Source organism: Lytechinus pictus, unplaced genomic scaffold (genome assembly GCF_037042905.1).
Source record: "Lytechinus pictus isolate F3 Inbred unplaced genomic scaffold, Lp3.0 scaffold_19, whole genome shotgun sequence".
In the NCBI taxonomy this organism is placed as follows: Eukaryota; Metazoa; Echinodermata; class Echinoidea; order Temnopleuroida; family Toxopneustidae; genus Lytechinus; species Lytechinus pictus.
The window spans coordinates 8,054,278-8,072,455 of NW_026974140.1; the positions used below are offsets into that span (position 1 = coordinate 8,054,278).

General features: G+C 38.3%; 1 protein-coding gene across 1 annotated transcript in view; it reads right to left on the reverse strand.

Moving 5' to 3' along the window:
* The window catches only part of LOC129260951 (phosphomevalonate kinase-like), a 60,398-nt gene that overhangs the window by 5,488 nt on the left and 36,732 nt on the right, over nucleotides 1-18,178 (reverse strand). The window contains exons 2-4 of the mRNA XM_064114192.1: nucleotides 2,069-2,215; nucleotides 1,071-1,131; nucleotides 486-638 (exon numbers count right to left, since the gene is read on the reverse strand). Coding sequence (XP_063970262.1) covers nucleotides 486-638; nucleotides 1,071-1,131; nucleotides 2,069-2,157 — 303 coding nt within the window. The 5' untranslated portion in view covers nucleotides 2,158-2,215. The remainder of the gene's footprint in view (nucleotides 1-485; nucleotides 639-1,070; nucleotides 1,132-2,068; nucleotides 2,216-18,178) is intronic.

An 18,178-nucleotide genomic window follows, 5' to 3' on the forward strand; every position in this document is an offset into this window, starting at 1 on the left:
ATGCCCTCACATTAAAATACTGGTATGTCAAATAAGAACTGAAATTGTCTGGCCAACATTTGAGTGTAGTCCCAGACATGTTTATCTGTGTGCAGGTATTCATCAATTGACCAAAAAGAGAACTTGGTCAATTTATCATAATTTCGCTAATCCATAATTGTACAGTAAACACCAGTTCTTAGTTGCATCATAAGAAGCCTTACACAATCATCAAACATTTTCTCCATTATTAAAATTGTGACATCATATAAAGTAGTTTTATAACCAAAATAATATTCTTGAAGATAGACAACAATTGTACATAGGGGAAAACTTTCTCACTCAGTCTCTAGGCTTTTGTTTTGATTAGGAATATCAAAGTTTGTCTTTTTGCTATCACTGAGATAATATAATTTGAGGCCAATTATGTGAAATACCAAAATTCTGTTATCACCAACAGTAACAACATGGATGAGTGATAAACATGATTTCTTTTTCATACATACCTTGTGTTGATGGGAAACATTTTGAGTGGCAAGTCTGCAGAATATTGCTGGATCTTCATTTCGCTTTTTCTCACCCCACACTACCATATCATGTCTATAACACTCTTTATAGGACGACGCTGAGAGCAGCTGATTGTAATCTAAGCCATGGATCTAGTCAGAATCATATTTAAGTAGAGAATATAACATGAAAAAAAAATATTGATATTTAACCATTGATTTTCTGTGTTATACAGTACCAAAATATACATTTGTATTGCTTCTGGCAGCATTGGGGCTACCCCCCAAATGAAACCAATTGGATATTACTGTTTTTAAAATATGTAATTTCAAAGTGATCTTTCTTCCTTGATAAAGCTGATCAGTATTCTTCCCAGCATACTTTTCAAAAGCATTATACTCATAATGCTCGACATATTGCACAACAAGCTGGTGTTGAGCATCCCCAACAACAAAAATAATATGAATTGAGGTTAGATCTAAAGTGATATATTGATCATATAAATGTATATTGACATCAAAGCTTCATCAGATGTTACACAGAGCACTGATGTTGACAACATGTGTGAATCAATTTAACCTCACCTCTGCATACTGATGTTTCAATGGTGCAGAAAGAGTCAGTATTGTGCAAATATCTCCAAGCCTGAGGTACAAGAAAAACACAAAATGTAAAGTAGACTCTCAATCATAAAATTATGCCCACTTCATCAACTTATTTATAGATTAAAGGAGAATGAAACTCTTGGAGCAAGTTAGCTTTTGTGAAAGCAGAAAAATCAAAGAATAAGATCAACAAAAGTTTGAGTAAAATAGGACTAGCAATAGAAGAGTTATGAGCATTTGAATGTCGAGATCACTAATGCTATGGAGATCCTCCCATTGGCAACGCAACCAAGATCTATGATATCACAGATGAACAACTCTCCCCTTTTGGACACTGAAAATATACCCCAAAACATCTCTTTTTGCTCTTTCTAATCATATGTCAAACGATTCATCAATGATATAATGTTGTGAAACCTCTGTACTTGTCCTCTCATAAAGAGAACACCTCACCTTGTGATAGATTCTATAAAAGTGAGAATATAAGTGAAATAAGTACTAAAGCAATGAGGGAGTTGTACGTGTGTGACATCACAGATCTTGGTCGCATTGCCAATGGGAGGATCTACATGGCATTAGTGATCTCAATATTCAAATGCTCATAACTTTCTTATTATTCATTCAATCTTCCTCAAACTTTCAACAATATGTTTCTTTGATTTTTCTCTTTGATATGGATTCAGTTGGTTTCAAGGGTTTCATTCTCCTTTAATTTATTTTCTTCTTCTGTTGTAATCCTACTAGGGCCTTGCAGCCTTTAAAGAAAAAAATATATTCAATATAAGTGCATATTAAATATATATTTTAAGTTAGGTAAAAGAGTTTCCTGAAAATATTACAATTATGGACAGAAATATGCAACAATCAGTTCAATTTCAAATGGCAACAAAAATACAATTGTAGCCTAATTGAAAACATAGTTTTTTTTATCATAGGGCAGAGACGGATCTAAAATGTTATAGGAAAATGTTTCTCACCTTTCTGCCAGTAAAGCAGATGTATAATCTTTTCCAGATTTGCGTTTTCCACTGAACACCAAGACGACTTTTGGATAGCTGGAGTCCATCTCCAGACCAGAATGAAACCAGAAAGAGCTCTAAACCAAATCAGTTCTCAGAACCTGTCTGATTTGAACAAAATAAGAGAAAGAAGAAATGAGGCTTTGAGAAAACATACATCAGTGTCATTCCATAGACTTTGTATAGGGACCATCAAGTTCTAGTACAACCAGAGGCAAGCAATGGGAGAAGGTTGCTTGAGAAGAACAATCATAACTAGATCTATATGTATATTGCTATAAAAGGTTATTACAAACCAATACTATCACCAATACTATCTTTGACTTCCCATCAGGCAACTCGCATTAACACTACCCAAAACCAGCTCTTCAAGAAGATCTTGGGAATCCCACAGAGCGCAGCTAATGAAGCAGTGTTCCTCCTCACAGGCATCACCCCCTCATGTCACACGTCGAATTAAATAACCTCCTATCATAGGCCAGCTTACTTTATTATCCTAAGACTGCTTCGAGAAGAAGACACTTATACATGCTACCATCCTCAAGGTACAGCTTGCAAAGTCCTGGAACCGCCTTATCTCTAAATACAACCTCCCAGACCTTCTAAGCCTCATTACACATCCAATCCCATATCTCAAGTGGAAAGCCGAATCTAGTTAGTCTATCCAGTCTAAAAGGTTTTGCAGGATATCTTCAAAAGCAATCATATCAACACTAGCCTTCTGGAAAGATCTTGACAGTCTTCCTCCACCTTCCCTACTATTTCCAGAAGGATTAGCCCCTCAGCTCAGTAAGGCAAAGATTATCAGAGCCCAACTCCTTACCCATACAAACCCTACACAGAAGCGTCTCTTTAAAATTGGAAAATCCCAAACTACACCTCCTGTCCACTACGTAACGATGGTGTTGAAGATGCCCTCTACTTCATCTTTTGTTGAAGCTGTCTTCAATCTCATTGTGACGCCTTTATATCAAACGTCAATAACAAGCTGCCAGATTTGAGAATTAATGAGTCTTCACAGAATTGACCCCCTGGCATTTGCCCTACTAGTTCTCCAAAACCAAGACCTTCCTGCAGACACAGTACAATCGTTTAGGACACTTGCCCTATACTTCTCAATAAAAATTCATATGCTGAGGTCGTCTTCACTTGAGGCCTAGTACTCCCTGTTGAACACATCTTCTTTGACTGACCACTATTACAACACAATAGAACTTACTATACCTGCAGAATCTACAATGTATCTGCCGTTCTCCGAAGCTAGCGGCTCAAGAAAAAGATACTTAATTCAACCTATGTCCAAGTTTCACAAACTAGATCCATATAATTTAAAGTTTTGAAATTTAAAAAGAAATTAACCTCAATTATGATAACCCAAACACAGTTCATTGACTCTAAATGACCTTTGACCTTGGTCATGTGTTCAAACTGAAACTTGCAGTTGCACAGGATGTTCAGTGATAGACTGTGATACTTGATTAGCCTACTCCTATGTCCAAGTTGTTATGATGGCAATTCAATAGATACCCCCAACATGGCCAAAGTACATTGACCCTAAATGACCTTTGACCTTGGCCATGTGACCTGAAACTCAGGCAGGAGGTGCAGTAATATTTAATTGCCCTTATGTCTCAGGCGCGTAGCCAGGGGGGGCGGTGGGGGCAGTCGCCCCCCCAAAAAAAAACGTCCCCAAGAAGAAAAAAAAAGAAGAGAAAAGAGAGAAGAAAGGGAAAAGCGAAGAAAGGTAGCTTTGTGGGGGGGGGGGGGTTATTCTTTTGTATTTTTCTCAAAAGAATTATTACCTAACGAAACTACTTCACACTCATTCTAAATTTTGCTTCCGCGCTTCGCGAGGTTAAATGACAATATTTTAGTTCTCATTTGTTTCCCTCATTCTTTCTCTAACCCTGTTTTTCCACCTCGGCTATAGGACTAGTGTGTTTCTTGCCAGTTAAAGTTCAAATGTATACATTAGGGCATTGATTTAGAGTAAGGTTAGGCCGAAGTATATCTTTTTTTTTTCAAATTGATCACGCAACATTTCCACACTTCTGGTCGGATCGGCCCCCTGGCGGGTAAAAAATTCAAATTTTTCAATCAATTTCTACAGTCACCCCCATATAGGCCACTTCTCCCGCTGTTAAGCTCATTACTAAACAGCCATAATTAGCTGGCCAACAGGCCCTCATTTAAAAAGTAAAAGGTATCAAATTTGTGTTGTATTCAATAAAAAAGTACAATATTTCTATCAAATTCTATGAAACTTCATGTCATTTCCCTGCACATTCATCTCCTGTCTCGTTTTGCACCCTCAGTTTGAAATGACACTTCATTTTCTTAATAATTTGAAATAAGCGCTTTTCAGGATGAGTCAAAGAAATTATACATCATCCTTTTTTATATAATTTCATTATATCACATAATTTTCAACATTTTTGGGCTCTATTTTCCTTGCAATGAAGTTCAATTACAGAAAAGAAAATCAAGTGAATTAGAGCCGATTTGGTCGAGATATCTGCATTTGATGAAACGTCCGCAATTTCATATACTGTCGCTAAATTGTTTGTAATCAAATCTGATCTTTCTAAGGGAAGCAATCAAAATAACTTAGAGAATTTAGCCTTTTACATCGACCCTTTTCTTTTCCAAAATAATTAATAAAACGCTTTAGCTACCACTCTTCGCGCAGAGTAATTATTATTCTAATTTCCTTCCTTTTATCCCCTTTTTTGGCGTTGACAATCACTTTTGAAAACAATGTTCAAAATCACAATAAAGTCAATTGAATTGGAGCTGAGCTGATATAGGTACTAGAGACAAGTTCACAAGGCTCCTTTCATTTAAATTTGATTGGAAGATCGAAAGCTTTGCGAGGGAGGGAGAACCTCCCCCTTACTGCACCCTCCACCTAGGGAGCGCGCTTCGCGATCTATAAGTGCATACCTGCCAACCTTTGAAGACTAAAAATAGTAATCCTTTTTTACGTTGACTATGAGGGAGCGAAGCGACCAAGCGGGGGTGGGTGTGGGGTATCGCCCCTCCCACGGTAGGGAGCTCTTGGTACTTTCAACATGGGGGAATGCCCTTTTCCTTCACTTTAAACTCATTTTCAACACTTATGCAACCCCTCCCCCACAAAAAAACAAACCAAAACAAGGACTTAAAGCTAAAAAATTCCTCTGATGAAATTGACCCTTGAGGAGAAAAATGAATTCATACATAACTACACTTAACGCTCTCAGATTTTCCACCTCACCTTTACTGATCGCACAAAGTCTACCCATCAGGCCTCAAGCCCTAAGGCATGAGGACGTTGCCTGTTTCGCTTTTTTGAGTAGCTCCTTGGAGTGCACAGTAGAATGGCATGGCTTGTTCCTTACAGACTTATTTACCAGTCGCTATATATCGCGATTTGTGCCGCTGCTTTGCGCTTGTAGATGTGCGTGCGTTCAGGATATCGAAAAAAAAATTAATTGGAAAGCCTTGATAAAAGCACAACTAGTTGAACGTAGAAGGCAAACGTCGCAATTACCATTCGGCTGCGCTGTTAGACTTGAAGTCCAGTCGTCGTAGACATTTTAATTTTAATAGTCTGAATATCAGAAAATCGTAATTTTGTGACATAAAATCGTAAGGCGTAATTTAAAACAAAAAATCGTATCAATTACGCCAAAATCATAGTAGTTGGCAGGTATGTAAGTGTTGGCACGCTTTGCGTGCATTTACCGCCCCCTCCAAAATGAAATCCTGGCTACGCAGTTGTTTGAACTAGGTCCATATACAGTCAGTCGCCAGGTCCCCCAAAAGTAGCTTCTTTTATCCAAGTGATATTCATGACTAGAAGGTTTTTGCATATATAATGAGCTCGGCGTGGACAAAAACACTGTTTTAGTTGGCCATTGCTACTCTAAATAGTGACAAAATTTCATATTTTTCATTATCTTTATAATGAAGAAAAATCATTCTTTCAGGTCATGTGTCTGGATTTTTATGAAGATTTTGTAATATAGGTGGAACTTTTGATCTAAAACATGATACAAAATGATTATCTCCATGCAACAAAAAAGTTTTTACACTTAATTATTTTAGAGCCCAAATGATTTTTAGATCATGATAAAGCTGAAGATCTAAGCTTCACTAGCGTACCTACATGTAGGGGGGGGCACTCTGCCCCCCCTGACGAGCCACAACCCATACAATAGACATATACCTGCCCCCCCTGACGAGCTTAAAAGACCTTTATTGCCCCCCCCCCCCCCCTGACGAGCTTGAAGACCTTTTTTTTTTTTTTTTTTTTTGCTTGTCAAATTTTATTCTGGTACGAAAACCTTTATTTTTTTATTGAAGATCTTTTTTTTTTTTTTTTTTTGCTTGTCAAATTTTTTGGCGGCCGATTTTGCCCCCCCCCCCCTGTGGAAAATCCTAGGTACGCCACTGCGAAGCTTTAATATGATATAGGTTTTATATGAAGAGGTTTTTTAGAGATGGGTCAGCAGCCAGCTTTTAACCCTTTGAACCCGATCCAGCCTACCAGTGAATGCGCACATACCTGATAGGCCAGAAGCCTATGTGACTTCAAAAACATGGGTGATAAATGTCAGGTGATCTTTTAAAAATGACGTCATCTTTCTAGTACGTGTAGGGATATTTAGTCAATAATTTCAGTCAAGATTGGTAATGATTTCGGAAGGATTTAGCATTAACAAGTGGAACGCCTCTGGCAGTCTCGCCTGCATTACGCAATTTAATATAGCAGCAGTGCTAACTTTGAAAACTACTATAAAATAATCATTCACAAAAACACCATTCATATAATGACATAATACCACGTTCATTGACCATAGATGACATTTGAACGGTGACTTAAGACTTGTCAACTACACCCATGTCCACATTTCATTCACTCTATAACTTTCAAAGTTATGATGGCAATTCAACAATTACCCCAACATGGCCTAAGTTTATTGACCTTAACTGACCTTTGACCTTGATTTTGTGACCTGAAACTCACAGGGGATGTTCAGTGATACTTGATTACTCTTATATCCCAAGTTTTATGAACTAGATCCATAAACTGTCAGAATTAGGATGGTAATTCAACAAATACCCCCAACACGGCCAAAGTTCATTGACCTTAAATGACCATTGACCATAGTCATGTGACCTGAAACTCGCACAGGATATTCATTGGTACTTGATTAATCTAATGTCCAAGTTTCATGAACTAGATCCATAAAGTTTATTGACCCTAAATGACCTTTGACCTTGGTCATGTGACCTGAAACTCAGGCAGAATGTTCACTAATACATGTACTCGATTAACCTTATGTCCAAGTTTCATGAACTAGATCCTAAACCTTCAGAGTTAGGATGATAATTTAACAAAGACCCCCAACACGGCCAAAGTTCATTGAACTTAAATGACCATTGACCATGGTCATGTGACCTGAAACTCGCACAGGATATTCAGTGGTACTTGATTAACCTAATGTCCAAGTTTCATGAACTAGATCCATAAATTCTCAAAGTTATGAAGGTAATTTAACAAATACCCCTAACTTGGCCAAAGTTCATTGACCCTAAAAGACCTTTGACCTTGGTCATGTGACCTGAAACTCAGGAAGGATGTTCACTAATACTTGATTAACCTTATGCCCAAGTTTCATGAACTAGGTCCATATACTTTCTAAGTTATGATGTCATTTCAAAAACTTAACCTTCGGTTAAGATTTTGAAAATAATTCTCCCAACATGGTCTAAGTTCATTGACCCTAAATGACCTTTGACCTTAGTCATGTGACCTGAAACTCAGACAGGATATTTAGTAATACTTGATTAACCTTATGCCCAAGTTTCATGAACTAGGTCCATATACTTTCTAAGTTATGATGTCATTTCAAAAACTTAACCTTAGGTTAAGATTTGATGTTGACGCCGCCGCCGCCGGAAAAGCGGCGCCTATAGTCTCGCTCTGCTATGCAGGCGAGACAAAAATGGCCAAAATATGCCACTTTTCTGCGGTTGCTCATGTGGTACACTGTATGTGCCGGAATGCACGGTGTAATACGCGGCGAGTCACGTGCTTACTACATGGGGAAGCAATTGATCGATCTGACTTTAGTGAAAACAGTGATTTTGAGCCCAAAACAGACACTTAACTTGATATTTCTGTTTGTATACGGTACTAGGTCTACGAGAAGGTAAACAACTTCAGCTGGCCCGGTCCAGGTTTTTGCAGGGGGGGGGGGGGGAGATGCCGTTGGGTCTCGAATCATGGGAGTTTGTGAATGTGGTCGATTCGTGCAAATAATGCAGGGTATGGGTCACCGCCGCCCCTAATAATTCAAAGGGTTAATATGCCAAGTACATGTAGCAGCTTAAAAACACGCCTACGCTCTGATCACCCACTCAAATTCCAAGTTTCCACGCTAGGACATTCCAAGGTCACATTCACCATGTGGTAATCTCTTCAAATTACCTCCACCTGTTTTTTCAGCCAATCAGAACTCTAGATTTTAAGGACAAGTCCACCCCAGCAAAAAGTTGATTTGAATAAAAAGAGAAAAATCAAAATCTAATAACGCTAAAAATTTCATCAAAATCGGATGTAAAATAAGAAAGTTATGACATTTTAAAGTTTCGTTTATTTTTCACAAAACAGTGATATGCACAACTCAGTGACATGCAAATGAGACAGTCGATGATCTCCCTCACTCACTAATCTTTTGTTTTTTATTGTTTGAATTATACAATATTTCATTTTTTTTTCAGATTTGACAATAAGGATCAACTTGACTGAACCACATAATATATCAAACAATGCTAATTCCACATGTTCAGGGAGGAATTCTTTGTTTCACTTGAAAATGGGGAGAAAATTCATATTTCACATAATAAAATACAAAAGAAATAGTCAGTGGATGACGTCATTAGTCTCCTCCTTTGCATTCCGACCAGGATGTGCATATAACTATTTTGTGAAATTAAGCGGAACTTTGAAATGTCATAACTTTCTTATTTTACATACGATTTTGATGAAATTTTCAGTGTTATGTTTGTTGGATTTTTCTCTTTTTATTCAAGTCAACTTTTTGCTGGGGTGGACTTGTCCTTTAAACTACCCAGAAATCTTTGTCTTGTATCTTGATGGAAAAAACTGGCTGCTTACCCATCTAAAAGGTGCCAAGTATCAACAGTGACATCGTAAGAAAGTACAGAGCTTGAGCTTTCTGATGATATAAATAGTATTTGGGCCCAAAACAAAACGTTTTGCACAATTTGCAAGAGAAAACAAAGGAAACAAATTCCATTTTTATAGGGATCTTTTCAGGCCCGAAATTCACTTATTTATCAAAATATTTCATGAAAAAGAAATAACCATATAAAAGAGAAGCATTTGTCCTATGGTATAAAAAATAATCGATAAAATTTTCCTTGTGGTTGAATTCTTTGAGAAATAAAGTCTCACAATTCACAAGATTTTGTAGGGAGATAAAGTCTACTACGAGAGTATTTGGATAAATCTTGCTCATTAGCATAGGGACCTACAGTCTGACTGTAGCTTATGAAGACATTTCAAAAACTTAACCTTGGGTTAAGATTTTGTTGATTTCCCCAACATGGTCTAAGTTCATAGACCCTAATGACCTTTGGCCTTGGTCATGTAACCTAAAACTCAGGCAGGATGATCCGTAATTATTCAATTGTTATGATGTTCAAGTTTCCTGAACTAGTATAGGTCCATATACTTTCTAAAATACGATAACATTCTTTTTTTTTTTTTTGGGGGGGGTCATTAGATTGCATATAGTCCGGGGGCTGGGGGAGTTTATTCAGCTGATCAGGTACATAAGGTTTGATGGTCCCAACATGTTGGCATGATATCAGTGGTCAAGAAAATGTGTTGCTGCCGGGTCATATCCTGTACGGAAGGCCCAGATGACCCCATTTTTGTCGGCCATCTCATGAAAATCAATTATTTTCATATTTTTCACAAACAATGGAAAAATATTAAATAAATACGGATTTCACAATGATTTAGACAGTAGAAATCGATTGCAATCGTTTTCTGGACAGTCCGGTTAATATTTTTTGAAAAATATAAGAATTTATGCCAAAATTTCCATGTTTTGGGGCAAAAATTTGCATGTGCATTGATATCTTTCTGATACACAGATTAACAAACTGCAGAGAATACAAAATTCAGCAGATAGGCTTATTGCTAAACGTCGTTCACGTGAGTCTGTCACTCCACTGCTAAGGGAGCTTCATATGCTAAGGGTTCGTGAACGAATTGATTTTAAGATCCTCTTGCTTACTTTCCAATGTTTGATAAAATCAGCTCCAGTCTATCTTCAACAATTAATATCAGAATACTCACCCTCCCGCAACTTGCGCTCATGCCAAAAATCACTCTTAAAAGTTCCTGCCATCAACACCCAGTCTTATGGTTCCCGATCTTTTTGTTCAGCATCCCCTCAACTTTGGAACAACCTTCCTCAGAGCATAAAACAAGCAGACTCAACTGACAAATTCAAATCTATGTTAAAAACTCATCTTTTCGTTAAATAGATCGTCCTTAGCATATGCGGCTTCAACTGTCTACTTTCAACTGTTAACATGTATAATTTGATTTTAGCTGAAATTTCTTGTCTTCCTATGTATTTTCCTTAAGCGTTTAGAGACATTCTTTGTGATAAGCGCTATATAAATGATGTTAATTATTATTATTATTATTATTGTCATTAATATCAACAATTAATGAAAAATATCAGCATTCAACATGAAAGAGAATATATTAACGAGAATATTGATAAGCTTCATGACAGTATTAATGTCTGAACTTGCTTAGATATAGGGAAAATACTTCCAAATAGATTCCCCGATATTGCGATAAAATGACACCAAAAAGCAACCTCCGTCACTAGTCACACTAGTGATACCGACTTCAATGCGCTAGCTAGCTTGCCTTTCAAAAGAGTTACAATAGACTCAATCGGTCTTGTCTCGCCTTTGTTGGTGTGACTAGCACGCATAAATGCATTTCATGAGCCTCTTCTTCTTCTCTATAAGTACAGGCCACCGTCTGGCGTATTGTCGTACTGTTGTGCAGGTGAAATGTATGTACAGTGTCTCAAATGAGGGGTCTAAAATAAACTCGAAGAGTGTGCAGCTAAAAAGACATCCGTAGAAAGTTAACGGAGCTGGATTTTTTGTACCTCCCTTTTGAAACTTGGAAGAGAGGTACATGAGACGGCGACCTGTGGAAGAGCGTTCCATAGCCTGGTTACGTCAGGAAAGTAACTTTTTTGCAGTGTCTGTGTCCTAGCAAATGGTACTTGTAATTTCTGGTTATGACCTCTCTGTGAGGAATGGAGTGATGGGATCAGAGTCGCCTCGGGACGGATATTAACGAGTTCTTAATGCAGAACATCATCGCAACCTTTGCCTGGGCTCTCCTTTCTTGCAGGGATGGCCATTGCAGTTGTTGGAGCATGGAGGTGACACTGCTTGTGGTGGTCATTGCAAACAAAGCGAGCATACCTTCTCTGTATCATTTCAAGCCTCATGATGTTAGCTTGAGTGAAAGGATCCCAGATGATGCTTCCATATTCCATGACTGGTCGAAGTAGAGTGAGGTAGCAGAGCACCTTGACTTTGCGAGGACATGATCTAATGTTCCTTTGAAGAAAAGCCCTGGTGGAATTACCTGGTGAATTTTGCTACCTGACTGATGTGATGATTCCAGCTGAGCTTTTGATGGAGGTAGATTTCAAGATATTTTGCTGTGTCTCCTTTGTCCAAGGTGTAACCATGAAGGATGTATGGCAATATGATAGGTTTCCGTTTGTTGGTTACATGGAGGACTTGGCATTTCTTGGGGTTGAACTCCATCAGCCAGTCAGCTTCCCATTGCTCCAAGGACTTGATGTCTTCCTGCAGTTGAGCACCGTCTTCCTCTGACCTTATCTTGCGATAGACTAGGCAGTCATCTGCGAAAAGCCTAACAGTGGTGTCATTAGACAGGTACTCTGGTAGGTCGTTGATAAATATCAGAAACAACATCGGACCGACGATAGAAAAGTGTATATTACATATATGGGTATGAGGGCAAAAGGCGTTTTTACATATTTAAGCAACTTTTATGTTAATGAAACCTCTTGGAAAAGTTAGAGGAGGGATTGCTCTGCAAGTCGCAAGCAATTACATTCGGACACCTTAAAACATAGTCCTGCAAGAGCCTGTCGAAGGTACCCCACCCTTATCCGAAGCTTGACTATTAAAATATCTTGCCTTTTGCAGCCATCAATGTGGCAAAATGATACTTCAGTTAGGTAAAAAACTACTTTTATTTTCTTGAAATCACTTGCAGACGAAAGAGTAGGCTTTTCTCTATCAGCTACATTTAAAGAAGTGAGGGCACAACAAAGCCTACCCTCTCAGGGGGCTGCCCCAAGTCACCCACCCCCTTTTTCGTATTTTGCCCATTTCTTGGAAAATTCGTCATTTTGGAGCCACATTGATGAAAAAAGTGTTTCTACTATGTAGTGAAACCACTTTTATCGTTTTAAACCACTTGGACACAAAAGAGTAGATGTTCTTCTATCTGCTACATATAAAGAATTACTGAAAAATCGAAGCCACTCGTCAGTGGGATGCCGAAAACACCATCCCCTTTTTCCGTATTTTGCAAATTTATGGAAAATCTGCAAATTTGGAGCCCCCACTGAGGCTCAAGGGTGTTTCTTCTAAAAAGCAATCCATTTTCATTGTCTTAAAACCACATGGAGATGAAAGAGTTGCCTTTCCTCTATCAGTTCCATATAAATAGGTGCTGATACAGCAAAGCCTACCCTCGTCAGGGGCTCCTGAAATTACTCACCCCTGTTCTGTATTTTACCTTTTTTATTAGAAAATCTGCGAATTGGGAGCCCACACTGAGGCAAAAAGATGTTTCTTCTATATAGCAAATCACTTTCATTGTCTTAAAACCACTTGGATAAGAAAAAATAATATTTTTTCTATCTGCTGCATATAACGAAATGCTGCCACATCGAAGCTTACCCCCTCAGGGGGCGGCTGAATATTTATAGGAAACTCTGTCAATTTGGAGCCCCCACTGAGGCTAAAGGGTGTTTCTGCTAAAAAGCAATCCATTTTCATTGCCTTAATCCACTTGGAGACAAGATAGTATCATTTATTCTATCAGTTACATATAAAGAGGTGCTGGTAGAGCAAAGCCTACCCCCGTCAAGGGCTCCCGAAATTACCAAACCCCTTTCCGTATTTTACCTTTTTATTAGAAAATCTGCGAATTTGGATCCCACATTGGGGCACAAAGATGTTTCTCCTAAATAGCCAAACACTTTCCTTGTCTTAAAACCACTTGGATGCAAAAAAATAGTATTTTCTCTATCTGCTACATTATAACGAAGTGCTGCCAGATCGAAGCCTACCCCTCACGGGGCAGCTGAATTCAACCAACCCCTATTTCATATTTAGCCCATTTCTAGGAAAATTCACCATTTTGGAGCCCCATTGAGACAAACGACGTTTCTGCTTTGCAGAAAGTCACTTTTGTTGTTTTGTGACTCGTGGGAGACAAAAAGGTAGGATTTTCTCCATCAGCTTCATTTGAAGATGTGCTCGCACACAGAAGCCTACCCCCAACAGAGGCTGCCGAATCCCCCCACCCTTTTGCCTATTTTCCCACTTTATTGAATAATTCGCATTTTTTGACCCCCTCGTTCAGGCAAATTAGCATTCCTGCTATATAATGAAGCCAATTAATTTTTTTGAAGCAACTTAAACATCAACGCCTACCCTCTTCAGTTTCTCCAAATTGGCAGATTTTTCCCATAAATTGGCAGAATACGGGAAGGGGGCGGATGACTTCAGGGGCCCCCTGAGGGGGTAGGCTTCCATGTGCCAGCACTTCGTTATATGTAGCAGATAGACAAATACTACTTTTTCCTATCCAAGTGGTTTTAAGACAATGAAAGTTGTTTGTAATATAGAAGAAACATCTTTTTGCCTCAATGTGGGCTCCCAATTCGCAGGTATTCTAATAAAAAGGTAAAATACGGAAAAGGGGAGGGTGATTTTGGGAGCCCCTGACGGGGGTAGGCTTTGCTATACCAGCACTTCTTTATATGCAACTGATAGAATAAATGCTATTATTGTGTCTCCAAGTGGTTTAAGACAATGAAAGTGGTTTGCTTTTTAGCAGAAACACCCTTTAGCCTCAGTGGGGGCTCCAAATTTGCCAATTTTTTTTCATAAATTAGCAAAATACGGGTAAAGGGGATGGTGTTTTCGGCATCCCACTGACGGGGGTGGCTTCGATTTTCCAGTAATTCTTTATATGTAGCAGATAGAAGAAAGTCTATTCTTTTGTCTCCAAGTGGTTTAAAACGATAAAAGTGGTTTCACTACATAGTAGAAACTCTTTTATCAATGTGGCTCCAAAATGACAAATTTTCCAAGAAATTGGCAAAATATACGAAAAGGGGGGTGGGTGACTTGGGGCAGCCCCCTGAGAGGGTAGGCTTTGTTGTGCCCTCACTTCTTTAAATGTAGCTGATAGAGAAAAGCCTACTCTTTCGTCTGCAAGTGATTTCAAGAAAATAAAAGTAGTTTTTTTACCTAACCGAAGCATCATTTTGCCACATTGATGGCTGCAAACGGCAAGATATTTTAATAGTCAAGCTTCGGATAAGGGTGGGGTACCTTCGACAGGCTCTTGCAGGACTATGTTTTAAGGTGTCCGAATGTAATTGCTTGCGACTTGCAGAGCAATCCCTCCTCTAACTTTTCCAAGAGGTTTCATTAACATAAAAGTTGCTTAAATATGTAACAAACGCCTTTTGCCCTCATACCCATATATGTAATATACACTTTTCTATCGCAACGCTCATGACATGCATTTATGCGTGCTAGTAACACCAACAAAGGCGAGACAAGACCAATTGAGTCTATTGTAACTCTTTTGAAAGGCAAGCTAGCTAGCGCATTGAAGTCGGTATCACTAGTGTGACTAGTGATTGAGGTTGCTTTTTGGTATCATTATATCGGGGAATACATTTGGAAGTATTTTCCCTATATCTAAGCAAGTTAAGACATTTGGAAGTATTTTCCCTATATCTAAGCAAGTTAAGACATTAATACTGTCATGAAGCATATATATCAATATTCTTGTTAATATATTCTCTTTCGTGTTGAATGCTGATATTTTTCATTAATTGTTGATATTAATGACAAAACAGAAAGATATCAATGCACATGCAAATTTTTGCCCCAAAACATGGAAATTTTGGCATAAACTCTTATATTTTTCCAAAAAATATTAACCGGACTGTCCAGAAAACGATTGCAATCGATTTCTACTGTCTAAATCATTGTGAAATTTGTATCTATTCAATATTTTTCCATTGTTTTTGCAAAAATATGAAAATAATTCATTTTCATGAGATGGCCGACAAAAATGGGGTCATCTGGGCCTTCCGTACAGGATATGACCCGGCAGCAACACGTTTTCTTGACCACTGATATCATGCCAACATGTTGGGACCATCAAACCTTATGTACCCGATCAGCTGAATAAACTCCCCCAGCCCCCGGACTAATACTGATGCAGTTTATCTGGGATGGTGCCAAGTAATTTTTTGTATGGGGGCTGGCATCAAATTCAGTTTGTCTTGCCCAGAACTACAACCCAAAACAGATGTCAATTCAACTACTCTGGTAAATAATCTAGGCCCAAACAATGTTTTTGAATAGGGCCTTGACCTATCTATGTTTTGCTTTATTTCTGAGCTAAAATATGTTTTGTATATTCAAAATTTGGTATTTTAAGGACGTTCCACAGTTAAAATGAAGACATGTCATTTTCAATAAATTTTGCAGTTACTTTGGTATCTATGCATTATGAAAATGCAAAAAATAATATAGGTTCATGTGCTTATTTTTTTCTATGGGACTTCAAATTCGGCGTATTTGAATGATATGAAATGTTGCGCAATCAAGAGAATTATGCCTAGGCCCACTACTCTTTAACCTCTTCATTAACGACATTTCCTCACAACTCTCTTCTTCATGTGTTCTTTTCGCAGATGATATCCTCCTATATCGTACTATCACTTTCCCCAAAGACGAAAACATTTTTCAGAATGACTTTAATTTGTTACATGTTTGGTCCCTCCACAACTCTATGTCTTTTAATCCGTCGAAATGCAAAATCATGCATGTGACTAGAAGTAGGAAAACTCAATTCCCTTTATACACTTTGAATAACTCCTGTTTGACAACCGTGTCCTTGTTTAGGTACTTTGGCATCATAACAAGCAATAATCTGCAATGGAAACTACATGTTGATAATGTTATAAGCAGGGCAAATCACCTTCTCGGCTTCATTAGACTAATCGCAGGCAAGTCTTCTACTGTTTCAATATTCTCACTTTATATAAGTCTCTTATCCTCCCTATATTAAAATATGCCTACCCAGCGTGGCATCCTAGCACCATTCAACAGGAAAAGCAACTGCAAAGAGTGCAGCGAACAGTTACACATCTGACCCTTAAGCAGTGGAAGGGAGATATGTCTTATGAAAATAGACTCACGCGCCTCAATTGGTCTAGTCTTGCCTCAAGAAGGGATTATTTGATCTGTTCCTTTATTTTCAAATGTTTACATGATCACATTCAATGTGAATCTCTCTCACGAAATGTCCTCATCAATTCCCGTCATCAAGAGCTCCTTACATTTTGTCATCTGTCTTCTCGAACCCAAGCTCTCTTTCTCTCACCCTCTCGCCATTTTCCAAGAATATGGAATGCTCTCTCCACTGAAGTAAGGGATGCTGCTGTTCTCAATTCATTACCTTCCTTCCTCCTTACTCTGAAACAACCCCTCTTTGCTACAAGATAAGAATTAAAGGTAAATTGTGTCATTGGTTTATTTCAAAACTTTCTTTTAAATTTCACTCTTTGCTTTCCACAATATTCATAAACAAGTTCTGAGTCCATACAATGTATTGCATTGGCCAGAAAGAACTGTTTTTATTCTCAAAAAAATATATAAAGATGAGAAGATTTGCCGAGTGAGCTTTTTTTATATTTATTTTTTGAACTAACATAAAAAATGAAGAGCGCCACCTTGAGACCAAATGACATCAATAACTGCTCATGAATATTCATATCTCTAGCTCTCGCCTCTGCGCGAGTCTCAATCAAGTGCAGTGCCGATGCACGGTACGGACGCATGGACGGGTACGGAGTCTGTACACCGTGAATGCACGGGTTTCTTTCCCGGTTTCTATTGCATTTCGTAGAAAGCGTGTACATTGAAAACAAAGTCTGACGGCTTTTTCCTTGCTTTTATCTTTGCTTCGTTGATCTGTATTGATTCTCGATTTCTCCAGGGTATGGAGGGAGGGAGAACGGTGCTTGCGAAAGCGAGAGAAAGGGCTATATTCTTATTTATTATATTTTTCTAGTTTTTTATATGTATTTTTGTTTTGTTTCCGATTCACTGAATTGTTATCATTTTCTTCAGGTTCTGTATTTTGATTTGTTCATTATTATCACGTGTAGTAATATACGTTGTAATTTCTTAATTGTTTAAATAATAGGCCTATGCTACATTTTTTTTTAAGGAAAAATTAGAAATCATTTTGTATTGAACTAGCTTGGCCACCAATTTCGTTATTTGCTTTGTGTGTCATATAGCTCTCCACCACTGAATTCGTCCATATACTGCCTCGACGTATTTATCAATTAAATTGGACAAATACCGCGTGGCCTATAGTGTTTTTTTTTACAATATCCAGGGGCGGATCCAGCTTTCACTAATAAAGAGGGAGGGGCCGGGTTGAAAAATATTTTCCCCGATCGATCCGCAGCTCAAAGCTATTTGTTTGTATCTATATAGTCGTAACAGTTACTCATAAGCCCTATAAAAAATGCGAGCGCGAGGTAAAATTTTCGGAAATCGTGTATTGTGTCCTGAAAATTGACGGATCCATGCAGCACGGGCCGGCTGTGCCCCCCGCCCCCCCCCCCCCTTCAGAGG